The sequence below is a fragment of the Telopea speciosissima genome, chromosome 5 (assembly GCF_018873765.1).
Source record: "Telopea speciosissima isolate NSW1024214 ecotype Mountain lineage chromosome 5, Tspe_v1, whole genome shotgun sequence".
In the NCBI taxonomy this organism is placed as follows: domain Eukaryota; kingdom Viridiplantae; phylum Streptophyta; class Magnoliopsida; order Proteales; family Proteaceae; genus Telopea; species Telopea speciosissima.
The window spans coordinates 54119401-54134797 of NC_057920.1; the positions used below are offsets into that span (position 1 = coordinate 54119401).

The following is a 15397-nucleotide window of genomic DNA, read 5'->3' on the forward strand; positions in this document are numbered from 1 at the left end:
TTGCTTTGCTTATACCCTTAAGCAATCATAGCCTTGTGAAACCAACCAAACCAAGCCCTTGGTGACTGCTTCAAACTATACAGAGCCTTCTTCAACTTACACACCTTTCCCTGAGTCTCTGAAGAAATAAAGCCAGGAGGTATCTCCATGCAAACATCTTCTTCCAAGTCTCCATGCAGGAAGGCATTCTTCACGTCAAGTTGTTGGAGATCCCAACCTTGATTCACGACACAAGAATGATAACTCGCATAGTATTCATCTTTGCTACAAGGACAAAGGTCTCTTGATAGTCAATACCTTGGGTTTGAGTAAATCCTTTGGCAACTAGCCTTACTTTATATCTTTCCATTGAGCCATCAGCCTTGTGCTTCACAACAAAGACCCATTTACAACCAACGGGTTGCTTTCCTAGTGGAGGATTCACCAAATCGCAGGTCTGATTCTTCTCAAGGGCAAGCATTTCTTCGTTCATCGCATCCTTCCATTTCTGTTCGGCTATTGCTTCCTGCCAATTGTTAGGGATGGTAACAGAGGATAAAGAAGATACGAAGGCATGGAAAGGAGTTAGAGTGTTGTATGACACAAAGTTGGAAATAGGATGTTGTGTACAACTCCGTTTTGGTATTCGAATAGCAATGGGTAAATCAAGGCTGGGATTAGGAGGAAGCTTACCAGAAATATGACTAGGAGCAGAACTTGGAGCAGGAACAGATGCCGATTATGTAGGATCGGTGGTGGTGGTCTCTTTGTACCGAGGGCCATGAAAAGGAAAATTAGTTCCACGAGAGTAAGTCTTCACATTATTCTCCCCCTGGACCGTTTGCTTCTGTTCAGTCTGTCCCACTTCTTGTTCCTGACTTGTAATTCCATCTTCTAATTCAACAGAGACATCCTCTATAGTAGGTATCTCAATGTCCAGAGGAGTAATCAACGGGACCCTTCACCACTTAGAATCTCCCTCTACAGAGGTATCGGTTGTTTAAAGTAAGTCTCAAATTCCCGGAACACTGCATCCATAGTGACAAACACCTTTCGTGCAGGAGGATGATAGCATTTGTACCCCTTCTGGGTAGCTGAGTAGCCGAGAAAAATACACCGTAGCCCTTTAGGATCAAATTTGCGGTGTACATGGTGATTCCGGGCAAACACTACACAGCCAAAGACCTTGGGAGGCACAACAAACGTGGATTTCCCAAACATAATTTCCAAAGGGCAACGGCCTCCTAAGACCCTTCAAGGAAGCCGATTGAGAAGATAAGTAGCTGTAAGGACAGCATCACCCCAGAAACGAGGAGGAACAACCATAGTAAACATAAGAGAATGAGCAACCTCCAACAGATGGCGATACTTGCGTTCAGCTACTCCATTTTGAGAAGGAGTGTCAACACAAGAAGTCTGATGTATGATTCCGTGGCTATCCAAATATGAGCGAAAGGCACCATCCATGTACTCTTTTCCATTATCTGATCAGAGAATCTTCACCTTGGCATCGGACTGGGTCTGGACCATTTTATGAAATAAGGTGAAACTGGTGAAGACATTACTCTTACTATGCATCAAATAGACCCAAGTGGTCCGACTATAATAGTCAATAAAGGTGACAAACCATCGAAACCCAGAAGTAGAAACACATCGGGCAGGGCCCCACACATCAGAATGCATCAAACCAAATGGAGTCAAACTTCGATTATCAGAAATAGAAAAATACTTCTAGTTTGCTTTGCCAAAGTGCAAACGTCACAAGAAAAATTATGCTTATTACACCCTTTCAATAAACTAGGAAATAAGTCAGATAGAACACCAATCGGTGGATGGCCCAAACGCCGATGCCAATTATTCAATTCAAACAATGCAGAATCAAAATCAGAAGACGCGGATTGAGATGTCAAAGCTGCCCGAGAACTGTCAAGCACGTACAGACCACCAACCACTTTACCAAAAGCAATCGTACTGCCTGTTTCCAAGTCCTGAAACAAACAACGGTTCGGGAAAAAATTACTTTGCAATTTAAATCCTTGGTTAGGCTACTAAAGGAAAGTAAATTGGTAGAAAATTTAGCGACATGTAACACAGATGAAAGACTAAGAGAGGAAGTGCACTACACAGATCCCTTCCCCGAGATAGGAGAAAAAGACCCATCAGCAACATGGACCTTATTATGACCAGATAAAGAGAAATATTTGGTAAAAAGAGAGGAAGAACCTATCATATGGCCGGTTGCCCCTGAGTCAATAACCCATGAATCAGGCATGACTGAAATACTTGTGGAAGAGGGTATAGTGGGATTGGCAGGTAGAGAAAGAGCTGAGGCAGCCATGGAAGGAGATACAGATGCCGAAGAAGATGTGTCCAAGCGATTCACCATACGCCGTAGATTTTGCAATTCAGCCACAACGGGAAAGAGATTGATCAGGTTGTTCTTCAGTAGTTGCCTGATGAGCACGAGTGTTACATGGTCGATTGGAACCACCCTTCCCACGCCCGCAAGTATCTGCAGGGCGACCATGAAGCTTCCAACATCGGTTCTTAGTGTGCCATTCCTTCCCACAGTGATCGCATTTAATGGGAGGGCGATCACCAGATGTCTGATCAGCAATATCAGCACAGGAAGAATTTCCACTGGAAGACTGGGAACCGGAAAGAAGGGCTGATCATTCCTGAGTAACAGGATGAACCATGGTTGTACGTCAACTGTCCCCAGCCGAAAGGATCGCATAGGCCTGCTCCAGAGTTGGAAGAGGATCCCGATTGAGAATGTTGGCCCGGATCTAAACAAACTCAATATTGAGTCTAGCCAAGAAATCAAAAACACACAAACCATCCTCCCATTTTTGGAAGGCCGTTGCATTAACATCACAGTTTGCAGTAAAGGTGCCCAGAAAGTCCAACTGCTGCCACATAGTGCGCACATGGAATTGTAATATTAAGAAAGGGTCGACTCCAATTGCTTCGTAGAATGGATCTTTTGACAAAGTTCATAGCATTGGGCAGCATACCCAACTTGAGAATAGGTGTCCTGGGCTGTCTTCCAAATTTTTGCAGCCGAATCAAGGAGAAGGTAACGTCTGGCAATTTCTTGGTCCATGGAATTAACTAGATAAGAGATGACCAAGAAATTAAAATTCATCCATTGAACCTGAGCAGAACCAGCCTCGGTGGGCCTAACTTGAGTGCCCGTGATATAGCCAGAGAGACCACGGGAACCAATAGCGAACAAACAGGAACGAGACCACATAAGATAATTGTTGCCATTCAACTTGATGGGATTCACCGAAAACAGAATAAAGTCACGTTGGGATGAACCATCCGAACCAGAGGAAGCAGACGTGATCTCTGAAATGTCAGGCATGGTGGCTGGAAAAATCGCAGAAACCAATAAACAAAGCCTCCAAAAAAAATCATAACATCAAGAGGGAAGAAAAAGAACCCTCGGTGGGAGTCAACTCACCACCAAGGGTGGGGAAAAAAATACGGCAAGAGGAGGAGACCTCTAGCGAGAAAGAGAGGAGGCGAGTGGCCTGCAGGGGCTGGCAGAGGTGGTGGAGTTGCCGGCGGGGGCTGGCGGTGGTGGAGGGGCCTGCGGTGGTTGCTGTCCTTAGGGCAGAACCACGAAGAAGAAGAAAGAGAGAAAAAAAGGAAAAAATGGAAACAATTCTAATTCCCATATCCCCGGAATATTTTTGGCTTTGATGCCATGTTCAATTCCGTGAATACTGGCTTGATCAGTATGACCACAGCCATGCTTTATTTATAATACGATAGAGAACATTCTAGAATAGGTACAAGGACACAATTACCCCTAGGACAATTTTACCGTTGAACCCATATTACAACAGGAACAAAGATAGGGTAGAAGTAATAAAAAATGAAATCAGAACGTTCAGAGGGAATTGTCAGAAGCAGAAGGGAAAATGGAAAGAAAAGTTGAACAAAAGAAAAGCAGAAATTAAAAGAGATTTGATTAAATCCAAGAATTAGTGAATTCAAGAGAAAAGAACTCAGTTAATACAGATCTGTTGGGGTTTGGAATTTGATCAAAAGTTCATTATAATGAGGCTCCCAGATCCAAAATATCTGAGAATTTCCAGCTAGATGGAAGGATGCCACAGGTAGGTCCAGCAAAGTAAAGAGCTTTAAGGACGTAATACTATGGTCTGGAAAGCTAATATCTGCTATTCAAATTTCAAAATTACAAGATCTAAGTAACCAGAGGTTCAGACTTAAGATATCAAATATGAGAGTGATCTGATCAGTACCTAAAGGAATCTAACTAATTTAAGCAAGTTGAAACTCAACAAAAAAAAAAAAAAAAAAAAAAAAAAACAACAGGGGTGTTGCTAGATGTAAGAAGAGGGAAGAAAACTAAACTGATTAAGAAACAAACAGAAAATGAAAATAAGAAGAAGAAAGGAGGAAACGGGAGTCCACCTCTGAGTGTTGAGCCCCTGGAGTCACCTCAGAATACCACCAAGTCCACAGTAGCTGAAACTTGCAGAAAATTGAAAAATATAATTTTAGAACTTGGGATGTCCAGAGGCATTACAACTACTTATAGACATGAGACTAGACCAAAAACTTAATCCTAAACTAAGTTGAATTTCAAAATACAAATTGGAAAACGAAAACCAGATCTAAAACCGGTTAGTAGAGACACTACTACTTGTTCTAGGAATTCTAACTGAATAGCATAAACTGAAAATAAAATGCCTGAAAACTCCTTTAGACTCTAGGCTACATTATTTCTGAAACAAGAAAACTAAAATTATACAAAACTCCATGACCAAAACTAGAATTAAGTCTGAAAGGAACTTGGAAGGGAGCTGAGTGTAGCTCCTCGTTTTCAATGTGGCTGCTGTGGGACTGTAAACAGTATCCAAACTTTAAGGAAGAAGAAGAAGAAGAAGATAGAGAGAAAATCTGTTTAATGCAAACAGATCAAAATTTGCACATCAAACCATAGGAGAAGAGTCCCTTTTCACTCCTCCAAAAGGGTGAAATTCCTTAAGACAATTCCATTAATCCACTAAAGCTATGAGGATTACATCCTTTCAATGAAGTATGGACTCATGTACAAGAAAAATAGAAACTTCCTCATATTTTAAGACTCCTAACTTGACTACTTTTCTTACAGAAAAAGAAACTGTCAAAAATAGAAACTCCTAAAGAATTTCACAATCAATTTAAGACTCATCTAGAAAATAGAAACTAGATTTTTGAAAAGCATATCAACCTCCCTAAAACCAGAAAGTAATCTAAATTCGTACGACCTCTTAGTACCAAAGAGTCTAGGTGAACCAAGGCGTTGGAGGGGTCCTGGACGCAAGGCGACACCAACAAGGCCACCAAGGCGACACTAGTTGTCAAGGCGCCTGGATGCCAAGGCGGTCACCTAGTCGACGCCTTGACAACTATGCATGTAACATCAAAACAACCACTTTTCTGACTTGAAATTGCATCAATTGGCATGTGGGGTTTAATTATGTCTTTATTTGTTGCTTGATTGTCCTGAACCCTGAAATATTTTTCTCATTTGTGAATTCTTTTGCATTCATTTGTTTGTGTGTGGGTGTGTGAACCAAAATTATATCTAGAAAGGCATAATAGCTAAAATAAAGAAGAGAAAATACCAGGCTTTTGTCTTGGATCATAGATCACCATTCGAGAAGTATCGGGGTAAATAACCTTTGAAGATGGAGCAGATGATTTTAAATTAGTTGCCAGTCCAGCAGAAACCTTCTCTCCACCTAAAAGAAAGTTTCATGATTCATCTCGCCACCACCAAGAAATCACTAACAACCAAAATCATCAGAATGTATAAAAGTTTTATGCATACCTATAGAACCGGTTCCATTAGTTAGAGTTGACTTGTCAACCTTTTTATTGATGGTTTTGGCAAGCCACTGAAAAGGTCAGATAAACAAGGAACATTTAAAATTTAAATACCATCAAAATAAGAAATTTATTCTTGTCTAATAACCTCACTGTTTTCAAATACCCTCACAAATAAGAAATTTCTTCTTTTCTTAGTACAGACAATGAAAAAATAGTCATAACAAAAACAATCATTTGAAAAGATACTGCAGTTCATAAATCCACATGCGAAAAGAGTGAGAACTTTTAATGTCGAAACCTTTCACAGGCATGAAGCAGAATAAGATGCACATAAATCTTATTTCAATTTTCAGCATGCTAAACAAAATTTGCAGTTTTTTATTACAAGATAGGCAATCATATAGAGAGCTGCATTAGTGATTAGACTGATGTTGGTTCAACTCTCAAAAACTCATAATCCTACAGAGTATCAAGTTTATAAAATAAGCAGTGTTCCCCCACTTAATCAGTTACACACAAATTATATGGAGTTGAGGAGTTAGTTTCATAATTCCATCAATAAGTAAACTGAGATCTTACGAGAAAAGCAAGGATATTTGATAAACTCCATGAATAAATTTCATCTCAGTTGCAGTCAACATAACAACAACAACTCAGCCTTATCCCAACCAAATGGGGTCGGCTACATGGATCCTATTAGAAACAGAATATTAATAATATAAGAGTAAAGGAAGGAGAACACAAAAATGATACAAACGCTATGGCATCGGCCCAACTTAGCTACGAACCGCATGTTAACTGCTCAACATTCCGCTCCTAACCTCGAGAAAGGCGTGTATTACAACAACATCCCAACATCATAGCCCAACTAAATGGGGTCGGACACATGGATTTTTCACCAATCAGCTCTATTTGAAGTCATAGAAGGAGCAAGGCCTAAGCTAAGCATGTCTTTAATCACCACTTCTCCTATGGTTATCTTAGGCCTGACTCTAGCTCTTTTGGTTCCCTCAATCTGAATCGGGTCGCTCCTTTGATCTGAGGCATCCGAAGGCCTCCGTTGAACATGGCCATGCCACCTCAAATGATGTTCTCTAAGTTTATCATGAATCGGAGCTTCTCCTAGCCTAGCTTAATATGGTCATTCCTTACTTTATCCTTCCTAGTTTTCCCACCTATCCATCTCAACATCCTCACTCTGCGACACCAAGTTTACTTATATGACACTTCTTTACAGCCCATCATTCCGCACCGTACATCGTAGCTGGTTTAATGATAGTCCTACAAAATTTTCCTTTAAGCTTTACAGAGATACGCTGATCACTAACTCCAAATGCACTTCTCCACTTCATCCACCCTATTTTAATTCTCTGGGCAACATCGTCTTCTATGTCGCCCTCCTTATTTACAATTGATCCAGATATCTATAGTCACTTTGCGGGATCTCCCTCTCACCAATAATCACCGCCTCATTATCCGTCCCAAAGTTGCTAAAGTTACATACCATATATTCGGTCTTAGTTCTACTTATCTTCAGACCTTTTGATTCCAAGGTTGATCTCTATAGTTCCACTTTGGCATTAATCACTGCTTCTGTCTCATCAATCAAAACAATATCATCTACAAAGATCCTAACCAAGGGACTCGTTTTGTATTCCTCTGGTTAAGTTGTCCATGATAAGCGCAAACAAATAGGGCCATAAGGCTGATCCTCGGTGTAACCCAATTGAAATTGGGAATGCACTGCCTTGGCCCCGAGTTTACATGGCCTTATTCCAACTAAATGGGGTCGGCTACATGGATCCTTACAAAACAAGGTAGGGAAAACAGAGGTCCTCACAAAGTGTAACTAAAGTAAGAGGAATGAAGAATAAAAATGAAGAAATGAAATAAGAAAAGCGATAAATGGAAAAATGAAAAATGAAAAATGAGAGCAAGAGGAAACAAACAAGCCCTGGAAATCAGGAAAATCTCAGTTACCTGGTGTCGACAATGTGGATCCTTGCCCTCCAATAGGCTCTATTTGAGGTCATACTTGGCACAAGACCCAGACTCTGTATGTCATTCTTCACAACCTCACCTATGGTCATTTTAGGCCTGCCCCTAGTTCTTTTAGCTCCCTCAATCGGAATCAGGTCACTTGTCCTTACTGGGGCGTCCCCAGGCCTCCATTGCACATGGCCAAACCACCTCAGACGACATTATCGAAGCTTGTCGCTGATCAGGGCAACTTCCACATTGGCTCTAATACTTTTGTTCCTCACTTTATCCTTCCTACTTTTGCCGCACATCCATCTAAACATCCTCATCTCTGCAACATATAGCTTTTCTATACTGCACTTCTTAACTGCCCAATATTCTACCCCATACATCATAACAGGTCGAACCACAGTCCTGTAAAACTTTCCTTTAAGCTTTAAAGGAATGTGTTGGTCACACATTACTCCGGTCGCCCCTCTCCACTTCATTCATCCCACTATAATTCTTCGTGAAACATCATCATCTATATCATAGTTGTCAAGGCATTGCCTAGGCGTCCTGGCGGATCTCTAGGGGCCTAGACGACTGTCGCCATAATGCAGTGCGCCTTGCACTGGTTTAATTGGTATCGGACCAGGTTTTAGCACTTATTTATGCCAAATATCATTTAAATAGATGTTCATTTAGTTAAGATATTATTCATAAACAAGCAAATACCCCCTATTTGAATCCAATAAAAATAGTTAAAAAATCTAATTCCAAAAGGATAAAAAATCAACCCCCCCCCGGTTCAAAAACAAAACTGGATTTTTGGCGGTACGTGAAATTTTCAACTTTCTAATGCTGAGTTTTTTCTCAAATCTAAAAATTCAATAAATTTTAATATGGTAAAACATTGCTAAAAATCAAAAGTGCGGTAAATTATTTATTTTTTTTTGTATTTTAAATATTTTTATTCAGAGCGATTTTGATAGGATTCGTGTACACCAAATAAGGTTTGACCGGTACATAATTCCTTCAATATAAATCAGATTTAAGCAATCTTGGATTTGTTGGAAAGCTAGTTTTGTGTTCTACCTAATACAAAAAGTCTCATGTAAAAATAAAATCATTTGATCAGTCAAACTTCTTAGAGAACAAAAACATTTCTCTAAATCGAGAGCAGTTTAATTACATATTGATAAAATGATATTTCCTAAGAACAGTATAAACCAAATGTATGTTTTGATTGTTTCAAACTTCCAATAGCTTGCTTCTTCAGTTTTGTTGTCTCCTAGTTCTATGTTGATTTTTTATGACTTTATGTGGCTTAATATTGATTTTTTATTACTTACTGTTGCTTAATATTGATTTTTTATTACTTAATGTTACTTAATATTGATTTTTTATTACTTAATGTTGCTTAATATTGATTTTTTATGACTTTTTTTTTTGGATGAATAAAAATTTAATTACGAAGAAAGGAGGGGGAATATACAAGCTCGAGGGCCAACAACAACAGAAGCTAGAGACTAGCTATGGTGCAAAATGTAGGTAGGGAGACCCCAGGAGAACAATGAGCCTGTTCCTTGGGGTGTCCATAACACTAGCCAGGGGAAGGGAACATGCTTTAGATGAAACATCAAAGAAGATGGCCTTCCAAATCCTGTCGAAAGAGCGGGAGTTGGACATCCATCTTCTAAGGTTGCGCTCCATCCAAATGTGGGAGATAGTGGCACAAAAGGCAAGCTTGCCAACCTTGTCACAAATCAATTTACCTCCAAAAGCCATATCAATCCAAACCCATTCTCAGGACAGAGGCAAAGGCGATCTTCGAGCAGGCTAGCAATGACGAAGGACCCGTTTCCAGAAGGAGGCAGCAAAGGGGCAGGTGAAGAACAAATGGTCTACATCTTCGTGCCCATTCCAACATAGACATCAGCTGGGGGAGACTTGTATGTGGCGATGGATGAGGAAATCTTGGGTGAGGAGGCAGCTTGCTAGGGCACGCCAAGCGGTGAAGCTCTGCCGAGGGATGTGTCCCTTGAACCAAACCACTTTATGCCAAGGACGGGGGGTCCCTCTATGTCTAACCATGTCCCAAGCTGAGTGGGAACTAAAGCTTCCATAGGGGGAGGGAAGCCATAAGACAGTTTCACCTCTGCCTCTGTGACCAGGGGGGATAGGGGGGAGAGAGCTCCAAAGATCTGCAAGGGGAGGGGGGGGGACCAAGAGCCTCTAGTAATGATGGAAGCCACAAGGGTAGATCTGTCTAGGCCGGATGCATAAATGGCACGGGGGCTGACAATGGAAGCAAGGACACCTGAAGGGTGCCAATTGTCAAGCCAAAGGAAGGTCTGCAACCCATCATCGATCATGCAAGATATAGCACCTCTGGCTATATGCCTCACTTGGAGGATTCTACGCCGAACCCAGGAGGAGTCTGGAGAAGAGCTGACAGTCCAGATGGAGTCTCTGCGGAGAAGCCCTGCATACACCTAGGAAGTCCAAATGCTAGATTTATTGGTGAGGAGCTTCCATATCAACTTTAAAGAACCAGCCAAGTTGACATCTTTTATCCTTCTGAGCCCAAGACCTTCTTCAGATTTAGCGGAGCAAAGGGAAGACCAGCTCTTGGGGTGGAGGAACCTAGCTGAATCCACACCTTTCCATAGGAAAGCACACATAATAGATTCGGCAGCCTTGATGGTTGCCTTGGGGAGGCAAAAAACACCGCTTCAATAGATGTAGCAGGACTGGAGAACTGATCTGATAAGCTCGAGGCGACCTGCATAGGATAAAAGTTTGGCTTTCCAAAGTTGCAGCCTCTTTCGGAGGAGGTCAAGGATAGGGTTGTAGTGGTGAGCTGAGAGTCTGGCAAGGATGAGGGGGAGGCCAAGGTAGCGGAGAGGTAAGGTGCCAAGGGAAAAGCCTGTGATGGCCGAGAGGGAAGCTTTGGTGGTATCGGGAACCCCGGCCAACAAGATTTGGGATTTGAGGAGGTTAATGCGAAGACCGGAAAGACCCTGTAAAAGGAGAAGGGAGGACATTATGTACTCAAGGGAGGGAGGGTCAGCCTTAGAGAATATCATAAGGTCATCAGCGAAAGCAAGGTGAGTTAGGTTGGTGGGCTTACATTTAGGGATGGGGGAGATGAGGTGGAGGTCAATTTTGGACTGAATCCTACGAGAGAGGACCTCAAGGGAAAGGCAAAAAAGGAAGGGGGAAAGGGGACAGCCCTGTCGAATACCCGCCGAGGAGGAAAAGTAACCAGCAGGGCTGCCATTGAGGAGGACGGAGAAGCGAGGGGTAGAGATGCAGAAGTGGATCCAATTGACAAAGGTGGGAAGGAAGGACATCTTAAGGAGGACTTGAGAGATGAAGTCCCAACGGATGGAGTCGAAGGCTTTGTGGATGTCTATCTTCAAAAGGGAGGAAGGGGAGATGGATTTACGGTGGAAGCCTCGAACAATTTCCTGGCAAAGGATAATGTTGTCTGTGATGCTTTGCCCGGAGATGAAGGCGGACTGGTTGGAGCTAACAAGGGAGTCGATGACAAGTTGAAGGCGGTTGGTAAGGATTTTGGCAATGAATTTGTAAAGGTGGTTGCAGAGGGAGATGGGTCTGAAGTCGAGCAAGGAAGAGGCTCCAGAAGATTTAGGGATGAGACAGAGAAAGGTGTGGTTGATGCCACGAATCTGGTGGGGGTTAAAGAAAAAGCTCTTGATGGCACTAATGAGCTCAGCACCTATGATATCCCAACAAGTGGAGAAGAACCCCATGCTGAAGCCATCAGGATCAGGAGCTTTACTAGCCTTATGAGAGCGGACAGCGGAGACAATCTTAGAGTCAGAGGGGATGGAGCAGAGGGAGCTGAAGAGATGAGAGGGAACAAATTTGTTGATGAGGTTGTCCGGGATGGAGGATTGGATGGAGGGGGTGTAAAAGATACTAGTGAAGTAGGCTACAGCTTTAGACTTGATAGCATCAACAAAGGAGAGGACCGAGCCATCAGAGGAGGTGAGAGAGAGAATGGAGTTGGAGTTGGATCTGGCTTTGAGGGATCGGTGAAAGAAAGCTATGTTCGAGTCGCCAAGCTCAAGCCATTTGACCCGGGATTTTTGTTTGAGGAAACTCTCCTCTTGAGAGAGAGAGGAGGCCAGCTCAGAGGCAGTAAGGATCTTTTCCTCAGCGAGGGAGGAGTTGAGAGGGTCTGATTGGAGGCGAAGCTGAATGGAAGAGAGGGTGTCACTATAAGAGGAGACATGGGAGGAGATATTTCCAAAAGTGGAGGAATTTCAAGATTTGAGGGCAGATTTGACATTTTTGAGCTTTAGAGAGAAGGCAAGGAGGGGGGAGGAGAAGGACTGGATAAGAATATCCCAGGCAGCCTAAACAATAGGAAGGAATCCTGTATGGGAGGACCAAATGTCAAAAAATTTGAAGGGTTTGGGACCAAAGGAAAGGTAGGGGAGGACAAAGAGAGAGATGGGGGAGTGATCCAAGAGGCTTGGGAGGTCAAAGACGGCATAAGAGGAGGGAAGGGATGAGAGCCAGGGGTCATTGACGAGGACACGATCAAGCTTGCAAGCTACTCTGTCAAGGCCAGAGCGCTTATTGTGCCAAGTAAGCTCAACATCCGACCATCTAAGGTCGTTTAGCCCAGCATCCTCAAGACAAGAATTGAAGGCGTCAATAGCTTGGAGATCTATGGGGGAACCACCCAACTTTTCGTGGCTATAGCGGACCACATTGAAGTCACCACCCATGCCCCAGGGAGCAGAACCGACAGACAGAGAAAGGGTATAGATATCGTCCCAGAGGGGGAGCCGATCCAGGGGACAAATTTTTATGACTTGATGTGGCTTACTGTTGATTTTTGATGATATAAGGTACATATTGTAGCATACTAAATAATGTTAGAAAAGAGGGGAAATAAAATATAACACTTGGGCGCCTAGGCAGGCGCCTTGTTGCCTAAGCGCTTAGGCAACCTCCACCGCCTTGACAACTATGATCAATATCACCTTTTTTGCGTATGATAGACCTCAGATATCTAAAATAGTCACTTGGTGGTAACTCTCTCTCAATTTTCACCATGTCATCATCCATCATCGTGTGGCTAACTACACATCATATACTCCGTCTTTGACCTATTAATCTTAAAGCTACTTGCTTCCAAGGTCGATCTCCACATCTCTAACTTAGCGGTAATCCCTGCTTTGTATCATCCACCAAAACAATATCATCGGCGAATAACATACACCACGGTACCTCATCTTGGATGTACATGGTTAATTCATCCATGATAAGCGAAATCAGATAAGGGCTTAGGGATGATCCTTGATGTAACCCAACCGTAATTGGAAATTCCTCGCCCTGGCCTCCCACAATGTTACACTGGTCACCACATTCTCATACATATCTTTAATTACACCTATATATTTACTCGATACCCCTCTCTTTGCAAGAACATGCCAAATAAATCTCTAGAGACTTTGTCATAGGCTTTCTCCAGGTCAATACAAACCATATGGAGGTTCTTCTTGCTAGATCTACATCTTTCCATGACCCTCTTCTGTAGGTAGATAGAGCTTCAGTCGTGGATCTACCTGGCATAAAACCAAATTGATTCTTGGAGATATGAGTCTCTCTTCTCAGACGGGTTACAATAACTTTCTCCCAAAGTTTCATAGTATGACTCATTAGTTTTATGCTTATAAAATTATTGCAGCTCTGAACATCACCCTTATTTTTGTAGACCGGAACTACAATATTTCTCCTCCAATCATGTGGCATTTTCCTTGTAATCATAATCTTGTTAAATAACTTGGTAAACCAATAAACCCCACATGATCCTAAGGCCTTCCACACTTCTATTGGGGTCTCATCCAGGCCTGGTGTCATGCCCACTTTCATCTTTCTTAAGGCTTCTTTTACTTTTGCCACACCAACCTTTCGTACATATCTATGATGTGTGGTGTCTTGATGACTAACGTAGTTAACTGAATCAATCATATTCGAACTATCTCCATTTAGAAGTTCACAAATATACCCATCTCATCTGCTCATAATGTCGTCATCTCTTACAAACACTCTTCCATCCTCCCCTTTTATACATCTCACCTGGTCAAAATCTCTACTCTTCCTTTCTCTCATCTTAGCTATCTTATAAATAGCTTTTTCCCCTTCCTTTGTGTTTAGATTAATATAGAGTTCCTCATATTTCCTCTCCCTAGCCATCCCCCCATCTTCTTAGCCTCGTTTTTGGCCTCATTGTACCTCTTTTTATCTTCTGTTTCATTAGTTCATTGCCAAGTCTTAAACCTCTCTTTCTTGGTCTTGATGGCTGCTTGGACCTCCTCGTCCCACCACCAGGTCTCCCAAGGGGACTGACACCTACCCTTTGCTTCCCCTAGAACTTCTTTGGCAACCCTCATAATACAAGTTATCATCTCGTTCCACATCATATTGGTGTCTCCCTAAAAGTCCCACTTTCCTTGTTTGACCACATTTTCAATAAATGTGCCTTGGGACTCACCTTTTAGTCTCCACCATCTTATCTTAGGGTACATAGGCTCCCTTCTCCTACACTTCTGTGCATTGAGGCACATATCTAAGACCACCAGTCTATGTTGGGTGGTTAGACTCTCCCCAGGAATAACCTAACAATCCTTACATAACATCCTGTCTGCCCTTCTGGTTATGAAGAAGTCTATTTGACTGGTATGCATCCCACTTTTGTAGGTAACTAAGTGTTCCTCTCTTTTTTCAAAGAAAGCGTTGCCAATAGAAAGATCATAAGCTACTGCAATGTCTAGGATTGAGGTCCCCCTCATTCTTTTCCCCAACCCCGAAGCCTCCATGGGTACCTTCATAGCCTCTACAATCGCTCTCAACATGGCCATTCAGGTCACCTCCTATACTAATCGCTTCATCTTGACCAAAACTCTGTACTAACCCTATTTGAATCCAATAAAAATAGTAAAATAATCAAATTCCAAAAGGAAAAAAAGTCAACCCCCCAGTTCAAGAACAAAAGCTAGATTTACGGCGGTAAGTGCAATTTTCAACATACTAATGCTAGGGATTTTACCAAATCTAAAATTCCATAAATCTTAATATGGTAAACATTGCTAAAAACCAAAAGTGTGGTACAATATTCATTTGTATTGATGTCTAAAAAAATATTTTCATTCAGAGCAATTTTGACATCATTCGCACACACCAAATTAAGTTTGACCGGTACATAATTTCTTCAATATAAATCAGATTTAAGCAATCTTGGACTTGTTGGAAAGCTTTCTAATGCTTATATAAGTTGTTTTACATTAATGTTTTGCTTGCTTTCTATTACTAAATTATGTGTAGAGTAGGGTATTTTAGTACGTCGTCACTTGCCAACCTAGGGTCCGAAGTGAAACTCCTATTTGGACTTTGCTTTTGCAAAATCCGATAGTGCCTCTAAAATAGGCTGGGTACTAAGTTTCAGACCCAAACTAGGTCTAAAACCCACCGAAACCAGGATTTGAGTTGGAAAAAAAAATACACCAACTCGACCGAGATCTCGGTTTTTCCCAGGGTGGAGTTGGGGTCTAGTTCCAAG

At 42.0% G+C, this 15397-nt stretch overlaps 1 protein-coding gene across 5 annotated transcripts in view; it reads right to left on the reverse strand.

Moving 5' to 3' along the window:
• The window catches only part of LOC122661456 (cleavage stimulation factor subunit 77), a 171267-nt gene that overhangs the window by 51167 nt on the left and 104703 nt on the right, over window positions 1-15397 (reverse strand). For all 5 annotated transcript variants that reach the window (XR_006332890.1, XM_043856843.1, XM_043856845.1 and 2 more), the window contains exons 19-20: window positions 5834-5900; window positions 5628-5744 (exon numbers count right to left, since the gene is read on the reverse strand). Coding sequence is in view for 4 of the 5 variants with exons in the window: in XM_043856843.1 (XP_043712778.1) it covers window positions 5628-5744; window positions 5834-5900 (184 nt within the window). In the remaining variant the exon portion in view is untranslated. The remainder of the gene's footprint in view (window positions 1-5627; window positions 5745-5833; window positions 5901-15397) is intronic.